The sequence below is a fragment of the Meles meles genome, chromosome 7 (genome assembly GCF_922984935.1).
Source record: "Meles meles chromosome 7, mMelMel3.1 paternal haplotype, whole genome shotgun sequence".
NCBI classification, from domain to species: Eukaryota; Metazoa; Chordata; class Mammalia; order Carnivora; family Mustelidae; genus Meles; species Meles meles.
In genome coordinates, this window is record NC_060072.1 from 103,480,908 (window position 1) to 103,494,222 (window position 13,315).

Sequence of the window (13,315 nt, forward strand, 5' to 3'; positions counted from 1 at the left end):
GTGGGGGAAATCCTTTCAAGATTTTAGCCTCCACCCCTTGAAGTATAAAGGAAGTGTCTTTGATACCACTAGCTGCAGGACAGTAATAATCGGGGAGAGAAGGGCGTGCAGGGAGAATGCTGATTTCTTTAAACTGTGTCACATAAGGAATAAATACACTGGGAATGTTTAGTACAAGGAAAGTACTTAAGCCTTAGCTAGGACAAAGTAGCCGTCTTTGCGTATTTGAAGACCTGTCCTATAGAAGATAGCTTACATTAACTAGCTCTATAAGTCTATAGGAGTTAAGACCAACTGATAAAACACGAGGGGAGACAAGTTCCTTAGCCTAGGGAAGACATTCCAACAGTTATCGCAGTCTGTTACCGACAAGGGGGAGCCCCATGGCATTTTGCTCTGTTGTAGCTTTGGAATGGACTTCATCTTCCTTGCTATGGTACCGCAAACAGAATTTAAGCATTCTAGAAAGAAAGTCTTGAATTATGTTGAAGTGACCATCTGAGGCTACCACGTTGAAAGTCGCTATGAATACACTTGTGTCAGCATTTAGGAAAATGGAGGGTGACTTCATGAGATGAGACAAGGATGTGACACTGCATGTGACAGAGCATCGTTATGGCAGAACCTTCATTTATAGAGTTCTGCAAATGTGCCAGATACTCTGCTGGGCACAAACAATGGCATCTCCTTTAATTCTTGTAAGAACCCTAGGGAGTAACAGTTGACTCTTGAACAACGTGAGGATTAGGGGAGCCAACCCCCTACACAGATGAAAATCTGCATATAACTTTTGAATCTCCTAAAACTTAACTACCAGTAACCAGATGTTGACTGGAAGCATTACCAAGAACATAAACAGCCAATTAACACATATTTTATATGTATAATTTACTATGCTCTTACAATAAAGTGAGCTTGAGAAACTAAAATGTTATTAAGAAAGTCATAAGGGAGAGAAAATGCACTTACAGTACTGTACTGTTTTTGTACAGCTGTTTTTTGAAAAAGCCTCACATATAAGTGGGTCCGTGTAGTTCAAACTCGCATTGTTCTGGGGTCAATTGGATATTGTAATATTCTCTATTTTACGGATGAGGAAACCGCTCAGAGAAGTAAAAGATATTTAAATAGTCTGACCCTAGACCATATTGAAAGTTACAGGGGTTTTTTTTTCCCCCTTTCAGGTAGGCTGTCATCCCATGTACATTTGCCCACTAGCCACAAATGTTTGCTAAATTTCCCTGGTTGTATTCAAGGAGCCAAGTCCTTGATGAAAGGACACTTACCTGTGGGAATATTTTTCTTTTTCCATCCTTTACGTAAATAGATGGCTAATTCTATAGACCAACTAACCACTTGTAGTTCTAAGATGATACTATTAGTATTAGGCTAAATATAGAGCAATAAGGAAGATTCTGATTTAAATTCTTTTTTTTTTTAATATTTTATTTATCTGAGAGAGAGAGAGAGCACAAGCAGAGAGGGGGGAGGGACAGAAAGAGAAGGAGAAGCAGACTCCCTGCTGAACAGGGAGCCCAACATAAGGCTCCATCCCAGGACCCCAAGACCATGACCTGAAAGGCAGACGCCTAACCGATTGAGCCACTCAGGGGCCCCTAGGTTATATTCTTGAAAATTGATTAGTTTATTACATTTTGAGTTTGGTTCAAGATTTGTATGTAGAGATTTTACTTGGTTCAGATTATTTGAATAAGCATAAATCAGACTGGATTGAAATGGTTGTGTTTATCTCAGTCACTAGACTGTAAGGCCACTTTTCTAACCTTGACACATAGAAGATACTCCTAAAAACTGGTAGAATGAATGAATGAATCGATGAGGGAGCACATGAATGAATGAACTTTCATTAGTATCTCAAAGAATCTCTGCCTTTTGCTTACTAATTCAATGGATGACTTATAAATGAGCAAATCTACTTAACTGATGTATTTCTGTAAGTAGTCCCTGGATTTTTCTTACCGCAGTGCTATTAAGACTGAAATCTTACACAATGTGGTTCCCTACACGATGTGGTCTCGTTGGCTTCACCACAGACTACACTCTTAACCCTAGCCAACTGTGCCATCGATAGGAGCTTTTGGTCACACTGAGAAGCAGTGTGGCTTAGGATCCCTGCACATGACATCTACCACAGGGGAGAAAGACAGTTGGCTTTGGTGAGAAATTTGTAGACTCGGGTTCGTGTACTATAGAAAATATATTATTATATCCTCTCCATGCTAATAAACATTTTCTTATGATGCTAGTAAAAAGAAATGTTCATAAAGTTTGAGTTGATAAATCTTTGTAAAGTTCAGCATATTGGAAAATGCTGTGGAAATACACATTTCATATATTTTTTGTTAATTATATTACAGCCTGAACCAGAATTTCATCACACATTCTGTTTTTAATTGGGTGGGTTTGTTTATATCAGCTACTGAGAATATATGCATAAGTGATTATTCATTTAGTGACACCGAGAAGATATTTCTAATTTATCACCATTTGAGTAGAGAAATAACCCCAGCATGAAAAATTGTTTCTTGAAGAGTTGAGAAAATACGAGCTGAAGATTAAAATAGTTGTCCCATCTCCTTTATTCCTTGTGGGATTTTAAATGTGAATCTTGAGTTACTCAATCTGTCTGTTCTGGTGCTTTTATACCTGGGAGGTTACGAGCGACAGTATACATAATTTTGCATCTTTCAGATTGTTGGCTTTCAGGCTAAACACAAGCAACAGCAGACCTTTTTCACATAGATGCCAAATGCCACATTTGCCTAGCAATTTATTAGTAAATATTCTAGGAGATGTTCCAGATACATCCTTGAAAATTAAGTTTTATCTTGTTTCGGAACGATGTTCTGTTTCCCATGATCTATGATTCTGATTTTCCTACATTTTCTAATGGCATGGAGTTTGTCTAACAGAATATTGATTGGTTTTCTCCTCCGAAATGAAGTAGATTGTGAGGCTAATTCCATGCACTCATACTTAGTTGTGCGTTGTAATAAACACAAAACCATGTCCCTCGACGGAGAGAAGGGAAAAGTACAGAAACCCTATTAAATGTTATCCAGAAGCTTGGTTCAGACCATTAAGACCATCCTAACTTTCCCCATTAGGCATTTTGGAGGACGCTGCTGCTTCTGTCTTCTGAATTTGCATGATTTAGAAGAAACTATTATTACAAAGACACATGAACAGGAGCCTTGGAAACTTAAAAGCATACACACTGTGGAAGGATGGACTGACCCTTTTAACCAAAATTTACATCCAAAACTCACTGAGCGTGAGACACCAAAGTCATTTAAAATCTTCTCATTAAATATTTAATCTGGTTTTCTTCTTTCTCTCTTATTCTCACTCTGACTCAGCATAAGGTCAGGATTCTGGTCATCACAATGGATTTACTTCAAAAATTCCTCTGTGAGAAGCCAGAAACCATCTGAGTTGGTCATTTAATCCAACCATGTAGATCATTGATTTATTGCTCACTGTACTGACATGTGATTATATTAATTATGCTCTTTCTTCTGCCTTTCTCTCTCTTATTTCTGGGAGTTTCAGGGAGCAAGCCTGCAGGCCTCCAGGATTAGAGATCCTGGCCAGGGCCCACACAGCGTAGTGCTTATTACAGTGCTCTGTATAAAAAGCTGTTTTGGCATGTCTGGTTTTTCCATGAGATTTTAAACTGTGGAAGGCAGAAGCCATGCTTTATTTACTCAGGTCTGGGTCCATTCATTCAAGAAATCTAAAATCCATAGTATCTAGAATCCATAGTATGCCAACTACCCAGGCAGGCCCTGGGCCATAGTGCCTGCTCTCAAAGAAACGCTCTTTGTTTGTGAGGAGAGAAAGAAATATAAGTGTAATATTAGTGGGTAGCACAGCTTAACATTCACCATATGCCACATTTTGTGTTAAGTAGCAATAAGGACCAACCCAATAAAACTCTGATGTAGAAACTACTGGTGTCTCCATTTTGCCATTGAAAAATACTGAGGTCTCACAAAATTATTAACTTAGGCACAGACTATAACAGGTTTGAAAATAGGCAGTTCGATTTTAGAGTATGAAGCCATTTTATGCAGCCTAGAGATTGTGAAAAATGAACATAATATAAAATCACAGAGAAGGGGGCGGGTGCCTGGGTGACTCAGTCATTAAGTGTCTGCCTTCGGCTCAGGTCATGATCTCAAGGCTCTGAAATCAAGCCCGCATTGGGCTCCCTGCTCTGCGGCGAGTCTGCTTCTCCCTCTCCTTCTGTCCCTCCCCCCACTTATTTTCTCTCATGCTCTCCCTCTCTCTCTCTCCTTCTTTTTCTCTCTCTAAAATAAATAAATAAAATCTTTTTAAAAAAATCACAGAGAGGGGAAGATGTCATTTCTTTCTTTGGGAGGCAAGGTGAAATTAAGAGAAGGTTTTCAGAGTAGCAGACAGGACTGTAGCAGGGAAGAAAAGAAAGGAGAGTCCTGGCAGAGGGGGCCAGCATGGGGAAAATACAGAGATGTGAAATCAGGACAGGTGAGGTGACATTTTTATGACCAGGCTGAAGGATATCATTTGAGATTTGTGGAAGGTGAAGTAGGCTAAGTAGGCAGGGGAGGTTGTGGGTGATTTAAGAATTTTGAACTCTATCCTGAAAAATTAGAGCCAGCCTTTGGAGGGCTTACTCAGAGAAAGGACATAATTAGATTTTTTTTTTTTTTTAATTCTAATGCCATGCAGAAGAATGGATCAGCCAGAATAGATAGGATTGGTGACTCCTCCTTTAGGGAGAAGTGAATCTTGGATGAACCCCAGATTCTGACTTGAATGACACTGTTGTTCTGGAAGCAATACAAATTCATTAGAACCCTTTTAGAAAGTGATCTTCTGATATGTATCAGGGGTCTTAGAAATGTCAGTGCTTCCATCCTGCTAATCTCATGTCTGGGAATTGATCTTAGGGATACAACATAAAATGCAAGATATGCCCTCGGGCCAGCACTTATGATAATAGTTAAGAGTGCTTAAGGCAGAGTGGTAAAAGTGAATGAATAAGTAAATAAATGGTTGAATGATTAATGGAAAATAGTAATGGAAAAACCAGTAACCATAATAGATGAATGGTTAATATACATTCACTGTATCATTAATATGAATCCAATAATGATGGTTCTGAAAATTAGGTAAGTACATGGAGAAATGTGTTGTAACTGGGGAAAAAAGCAGAGTAGAAAAAGATACTTCATTATGATAGAACGATTACAGTGCAGACCCATGTTTAGATGAAAAGCTTGAGGGAAAAACACCAAACTATAATGGTGATGGTTGTGTCCCTCTATTCTCTATTTTTCTAGAGTTCTTCATTGTATTTAATTCATTTTTATAATGCGAAAAGGTAAATAGCTTGGGACTGTTCATTTTAAACTTATGTCTGAGGTGTCCGAAACATCAAAGCAATAATAAATAATAAATAATTAGAAATAAGCTTGGTATTCAACTCTCAGTGTACACACTGGAGACAGTAAATGGCAACTGAATTGAAGCTCTAACCATTTTCCTTCCCTTTGGATCAGAATCTCAGAGTTTTATTTTAATGTATTAGAAGTTTTGCCATCGCTGGAACTTAACATAGGCTCATATTAATGGGAGAAGAAACCTAAATCTTCCCATTTCCAACTCCACACCCGAGCAGTTTAAGGGACTCTCCTGCCCTTTGAAAAAGTAATTTTATTTTTTTTTCAAAGATTTTATTTATTTATTTGACAGACAAAGATCACAAGTAAGCAGAGAGAGAGGCAGAGAGAGAGGAGGAAGCAGGCTCCCTGCCAAGCAGAGAGCCCGATGGAGGGCTCAATCCCAGGACCCTGGGACCATGACCTGAGCTGAAGGCAGAGGCTTTAACCCACTGAGCCACCCAGGTACCCTGCAAAAGTAATTTTAATCTTCCAATCTCCAATAACATAGAAAACACGTGATTTCAAACATGCATCATTTCATAGTTATTCTTTTCTCTTGTAAGGGGACACATTGCTTTCCTTAATACAGAGGTATCATCTTTCTTATGTAGCAGTTCTTGTACAAGGATCAAGGGTCTGCTTCACTGTTTTCAATTTTTTAAAAAAAGATTTTATTTATTTATTTATTTATTTATTTATTTATTTATTTATTTGACAGAGAGAGGGAGAGAGAGAGATCACAAGTAGGTAGAGAGGCAGGCAGAGAGAAAGATGGGGAAGCAGGCTCCCTGCTGTGCGGAGAGCCCCACGTCGGGCTCTGAGCCACCCAGGTGCCCCTGTTTTCAAATTTTTTTTTTTTTAAAGATTTATTTATTTGACAGATAGAGATTACAAGTAGGCAGAGAGGCAGGCAGAGAGAGAGAGAGGAGGAAGCAGGCTCCCAGCCAAGCAGAGAGCCCGATGCGGGGCTCGATCCCAGGACCCTGGGATCATGATCTGAGCTGAAGGCAGAGGCTTTAACCCGCTGAGCCACCCAGGCGCCCCTGTTTTCAAATTTTTAATGAAACAGAATTCAGAGGGATATTTAACCTACTGAATTTTGATGGGCTTCAGTAATCCAGATATTTTCTAATTGGAGAGTTTCCATTTATTAGTCGAATATTGCCATGTACTAACCGTGTGCCCCAGCAGGCATGTTTTGGTTTAAGATCATTTCTTTTGGGGTCCAGAGTAGCATTTTGAAGACAGGATTGTTTTTCACTGTTAGTATAGGAATTTGGAGACATGTTTTTGGTCGTTTTTTTTTTTTTTAATTTTATGTATTTATTTAACAGAGAGGAGCACGTGAGCAAAGTAGGCCGAGAGGCAGGCAGGGGGAGAGGGAGAAGCAGGCTCCCCACTGAGCAGGGAGCCCCATGCAGGACTTGATCCCAGGACCCTGGGATCCTGGGTTGAAAGCAGCCGCTTAACAACGGAGCCACCCAGGCATCCCTGGAGACATGTTTAAAGTTGAGGTGGGGCTAACATGAGGTGATCCCTTCACCGTTTCCATGCTCTCAGCACAGACACCATGCCTCAGCACTCAGACGGGGACTTGATGTTGTGTCCAGCCGGTTGCGTATTTGTGAAGATGTGCCGTGAATTCATGTTTCAGGCATTAGTCACATGAATGAGTGCTTCAGAGTGCAGTATAACAACCTTTGCACACTAAAGTTGTGGTGGGAAGAGAGTAGCTAATTTTGAAGTTGCTTCCTAGATAATGGAGGATATGGACTGTGAATTAAAGCACATGGGCAGCAGCTTCGCTGGTCTGTCATGAGGTTAGGTAGGGGTTTACCAACCTGAAAGGAACTCCCCACCAACTTTTCAGAACATCTGAAATTCCCATGGACCCTTAAGTCCTCTTTCTTGATTTGTATATATCTTTTCATGTTGGCTTGAGGAAATTTCCATTTCCTGATATATGTTCGATTAATTCATCAAGTACCACTAGTGACCCCCATGAAAATGGAACAGAGAAAGGTGAGTTTTGTGTACATACCTAGCAAAGGACTATGGAGGAAATAAAGCCTGAGGGCTAGAACACAGTACTTGGGCCCTTCTAAATTGGGTGTCACCTGGAGGGTCCTAACGGCCAAGACAATGGGCAGGGACAGCAAAATCACATCAACCAGTATCTGCCAACCCCTTTGTACATGAAAGTCAGTGCAGCAAGTGTCCTTGAAGATCAAGAGAAAGAAAAATATGGGGCACCTGGGTGGCTCAGTGGATTAGGCCACTGCCTTCGGCTCAGGTCATGATCTCAGGGTCCTGGGATCGAGCCCCGCATGGGGCTCTCTGCTCCAAAGGGAGCCTGCTTCCCCCTCTCTCTCTGCCTGCCTCTCTGCCTACTTGTGATCTCTCTCTCTGTCAAATAAATAAATAAAATCTTTTTTAAAAAATGGTTACATGGTAACTATAAAAAAAAAGAGAAAGAAAAATATGACATGGCCTTTTTGCTCGAGGAAGTTGTCATTACAAATAGTGTCTGGGAAAGAAATAATTATAATATTTATGGGATGTTTACTGTGTGTCAGGTATTAATCTAAATTCCATGTATGCTCCCACCAACCTGTGACATAGGTACAATGACTATATTCGGTTTACAGATCTGGAAACTGAGGCCCACGGGAATCCAAAGTCTTTGAAACCTAAGACCCAGGCATTGGGACTCCAGAGTCCTTGCTTTTAAGTGTTATGAATACTGCCTCTCAGGCAAATTTTTTTTATATTTCAGGGCCTCTGGGAAAAGGTGAAAGGAAAATGTAAGAGTATGCTTGATAGAGCGCAGTTTGTGATGCCAGCCAGATTTCTTCTACCCCATCACCTGAAATCTTATAAAATGTGAAATGTACAAAGAATCTTCTTGCTTGTTCTAAGATATTTGACCTAGGACAGCCTGGCAGAACTCTTGTCACCCCAAACCCTAGTCTTCAATCTGATTTTAAATATTCTCGTTCAGGGCTAATCGGACCTAAGGGATTTTTTGTTGTTGTTATTGTCCTAAGTCTTTGCCAAGAAATACTTTATTTTTGGACTTTCTACCTGAAATGTGGACAGCTGAGCAGAGTCACTTAGTGGCCTTTGATCCCATTAGAGAGTTCTGAATTGGTGACCCAGATCCTTGCATGAAATTTGATATTAAAATAACACCAAACTGAAGACATAGGAGATTACAATGTAACGTATACGGTCAGAGTAACCAAGACTCGAGGAAAATAAAATGAGTTTCAGTTGGCTTCATTTGCTCACTTGTGACTTTTCTTTCACTCTTGAGTGATTCTTCACCTACCTCTTCACATATCAGGGACACAGCAAAACACAAAGTCTCTAACTCCAATTTAAGGATGTTAGAAGCTAGCGGAACTTGCTAAACAGCAGTACTCTTTATCGCGTCAAGAAGACCCCATGACAAGTGCTGCAAATGCATTTGAATTCCTCCAAGTTCAGGTACTACTCTGTTGTCATCTTTCCACACTGTTTTATCTTCCAGGAGTTTATGCTCCGTCACTTTGGCCTTCTTTGAGGGAGGCATGACCAGTGACTGTCCTGGTTTGCAGATGGACGGTGTTTCATCTAGATCCTAATATTTTCATTTTTTAAATATTTATTTATTTGAGGGGACCTGGGTGGCTCAGTGAGTTAAAGCCTCTGCCTTCAGCTCAGGTCATGATCCCAGGGTCCTGGGATTGAGGCCCGCATTGGACTCTCTGCTCTGCAGGGAGCCTGCTTCCCCTTCCCTCTCTGCCTGCCTTTCTGTCTACTTGTGATCTCTCTGCCAAATTTAAAAAAAAAAAAAAAGATTTATTTATTTGAGAGAGAGAGGAAGGATGAGTGGAAGGGAGAGAGGGAGGGAGAATCCCAAGCAGACTCCACGCCGAGCACAGAGCCCGACATGGGGCTCTATCCCATGACCCCAAGACCATGAAAGCAAGAGTCGAAAAGCAAGAGTCAGACACCCAACTTTCTGTGCCACCCAGGCACCCCTCCCCTTACATTTTCTTAAGAGTGGCCTGTGGGGTTTTCCTTTCTCCTCTCTCACCAGCGGCCAGCCTTCAGTAGATGTAGTAACTACTTGAGCTATTAAAGACACAGTATTTCAGCTGGTGTGTGGGTTTATTTAGCAAGCGTTTATTGGAAGCTTCCCATGTGCACCCACTAGCCAGGGAGGGAATCCCGCCTTACATACCATACCGTTGGTGCCTCACCTGCCTTCCCCTAGTTCTGGCCTGATTCCCAAGTACTGTGCAGGACACCAGAGTCCTAGAGCTGGCCGAGATATGGCCCTTTACCCCCCATGTGGACATCCAGTGGGAGACACATAAATGATCCAGCGGATGTTGTTCTTGATTCAAATTGTAGCTGAAGCCCACACTACATTTTTTCCATTTTCTGTAGCTGACTACATCAGGAACTCAAAACAGGGAGAAAATAAAAATTAATTTGGATATATTATTTCCTTTAAAATAGCTTACAGATTTGCTGGAAAAAAATATTCCAATACTCAAACATCAAACTCACAGAATTAGCCTAGGGAAGTCTGTTTTGAATGCTGGTTATTTACCAACTGAGCAAAAGCATAGAACTCTTTTTCCTCTTAATGAAAATAATAAATGCAGATGAGCACCAAGTGTTGTATGGAAGTGACAAATCACTAGACTGTACACCTGAAACTGGTATTACACTGTATGCTAACTGACCAGGATTCAAATGAAAACTTTAAAAAAAAGAAGTTAATAAATACAGAAGCAAAAGCATATGGATGATAAGTGGCCTCACCATCTCACTGTTTTGAAAGTGCTTTCTTAAAACTAAAATTATAGTCAATCAAATAGTTATTTTGGAAAGGGAGAATTAATTTCTGTTTTGGTTTCTAATCTAGCTTTTTGGGAATCACAAGATTTCTTTGTGACAATACTAAGATGGGATGCTGAAATTCATCTTTTTTTTTTTTTTTTTTTTTTAAAGACCTGAGCTGAAGTCAAGGCTCAGACACTCAACCAACTGAGCCACCCAGGTGCCTTTATTTCTGATTCTTTAATGAATAATGCAATTAAGTAAAATTGTGTTCTGAGAACTTACTTACTTTTTCTTCTTGTTAAAGTCTGATTTGGGTGGTGGGAAAGCCATTCGTACTCTACTTATTTGCCTCCTGTCCAGCCTCTAGTGACATTTGTGCATACGTCTAGTATCTAGAAAGGGCCATTTAGCTAGAATCAAAAAGATAAGTAACTGTTAGGCACGGATGTGGAGGAAAGAAGACCCTTGTGCACTGCTGCTGGAAATGTTAATTGGTGCAACCACTGCAGAAATCAAAATATTAAAAATAGAGGGACACCTGACTGGCTCAGGTGTTGGAGCATGCAACTCTTGATCTCACGGTCATGTGTTCAAGCCCACATGGGATGTAGAGATTACTTAAAAATAAAGTCTTTTGGGGCACCTGGGTGGCTCAGTAGGTTAAGCCTCTGCCTTCGCCTCTGGTCATGATCTCGGGGTCCTGGGATTGAGCCCCACATCGGGCTCTCTGCTCCGCAGGGAGCCTGATTCTCCATCTCTCTCTGCCTACTTGTGATTTCTCTCTATAAAATAAATAAATAAAATCTTTTTTTTTAATTTAAAAAATAAAATCTTTTAAAAAGTTAAAAATACAGGTATCATATGATCCAGTACCCAAAGAAAATGAAAACACTCATTTGAAAAGACATATGCATCCTGTGTTTATTGTAGCATTATCTACAGTAGCCAAGATATGGAAGCAGCCCAGTGTCCATTGACAGATGAATGGATAAAGATGTTGGGGGGGGGGTGTATATATCTATAGTGGAATATTACTGAGCCGTAAAAAAGAGTCAGATCTTGCCACGTGCAACAACATGGATGGACCAAGAGAGTATTATGCTAAGTGAAATAAGTGAGACAAAGAAAGATAAATATCACATGATTTCATTTACATCTGGAATCTAAAAAGCACAAACAAAAAGCAGAAACAGACCCATAAATACAGAGAACAAACTGATGGTTGCCCCATGGGAGGGAGGAAGGGGCATGAGCAAAAATGGGTGAAGGGGAGTGGGAGATACAGGCTTCCAGTTATAGAATGAATAAGTTATGGAGATTAAAGATACTGCATAGGGAATATAGTCAGTGATACTGTAATAGCATTGTGTGGTGACAGATGGTAGCTGTGCTTGTGGTGAACATAGCATGACATACTATGTTGAATCACTATGTTGTGCACCTGAAACTAATGTAACGTTGTGTGTTAACTGTATTGTAATTAGAAAGAAAGAGGGCATGGGGGCCTCATTGGCTCAGTCAGTAGAGCATGTGACCCTTGATCTCAGGGTCCTGAGTTCAAGCCCCATGTTGGGCACAGAGCTAACTTAAAAAAAAAAAAAAAAAAGAAGGCAGCTTGGTTAAAGATGTTTATTATATTAGAGATATGCTGACCTTCCATTGTATTATATACATTCTTCTATTTTCAGTCACTGGACTTTTTAAGATATAATTCAGAAACAAGTTTCTATTACTTTTACTTTTTTAAATATTCTTAATTTCTTCTTTATTATAGAGCAAAGAGATTGCATTCCAACTTCATGAGGATTTGATGAAGGTCCTTAATGAACTCTATACGGTAAGCACATAATCTTTCTTCTTTTGCAAGAATCTTTGGTTTAGAATTTTGGTTTGCAGAAACATTGCTCTTATTAGAATTTATTCTAAACTAGGATGTTGATGGATGCTTCTCTGGTTGAAATGTGGAAACAAGTGGATAGATGTACACTACTACATTTTGCCATATCCTCTCAATTTGGGGAGACTGTATTCTAATAAATATGTATGTGCAATTAGCACACTTTTAAGAAACTAGAGTATAATTGTCCCAGTAAGACATGTTTTTAACTGGTTGAATTATAGTGATGTGTACATATATATAATTCCAGAGTATTTTGTCTTAAATTGTTACTATTCTTAAATTAGTCATTCCAGAATTTGAGTAATTTAGAGTTGCTTTATTCTGTTACTTTAATTAATTTTTTTCCCATTTTAGTTAAATTGTTTGGTTAATGACCTAATATATTAAAATTACATTTGGGGAGGTATATATTGGTATATATTTTTCTCCTTGGCAATAATCTGCTTTTTTAAATTTAAATTTTATTCAGGTTACTGTATATAATCCTAAGAAATTAAATAAATTAAAGCTATTTTATTAAAAAAAAAAAACAGGTTGCAGGTTGGAATTAGTCATATGTCCATGTAAATTTTTTTACACTTAATGATCATATTATTAAACACAAATTCCTTCTGGAGGAATTTGATGAGTTTTTATTTTAAAAGAGAGAACAACATAATGAGAAATGAATAATATTAATTTGTATAGCTATAGATATTTGCATTCTTATTGTACAACATTATTTGAATTCTTATTTATAGGCAAATTAAACCTGAAACATTATTAACATATGTTTCTTGATTTACAAATCCCATTTGTTCTTAAAAAGCTGTGTGTGTAAAATGCAATTTTATAAATTGTTTTTAATGCTCCATTGATAATTGCTAATTAAAAGACACTGTAGTTTTAAGCTTTTTATTTATAAAATGAGTGATATTCTTATAAAATTCACTTTCCAGTTTTTCATACATGTGTGGTGAATTTGTATTTTTTAAAAAATGTGTTTATTTTAAAGAGAATGCATGGGAGTGGGGGAGGGGCAAAGGGAGAGAAAGTCATAAGCAAACGCCTCACTGAGTGCAGAGCCCCACATGAGGCTAAGTCTCACGACCCTGAGATATGAACTGAGCCAAAACCAGGAGTCAGT

The 13,315-nt window shown here is 39.1% G+C and overlaps 1 protein-coding gene across 3 annotated transcripts in view; it reads left to right on the top strand.

Moving 5' to 3' along the window:
* SRGAP1 (SLIT-ROBO Rho GTPase activating protein 1) overlaps positions 1-13,315 on the top strand; it is a 275,341-nt gene that overhangs the window by 158,118 nt on the left and 103,908 nt on the right. For all 3 annotated transcript variants that reach the window (XR_006819647.1, XM_046012397.1, XM_046012398.1), the window contains exon 4: positions 12,064-12,126. Coding sequence is in view for 2 of the 3 variants with exons in the window: in XM_046012397.1 (XP_045868353.1) it covers positions 12,064-12,126 (63 nt within the window). In the remaining variant the exon portion in view is untranslated. The remainder of the gene's footprint in view (positions 1-12,063; positions 12,127-13,315) is intronic.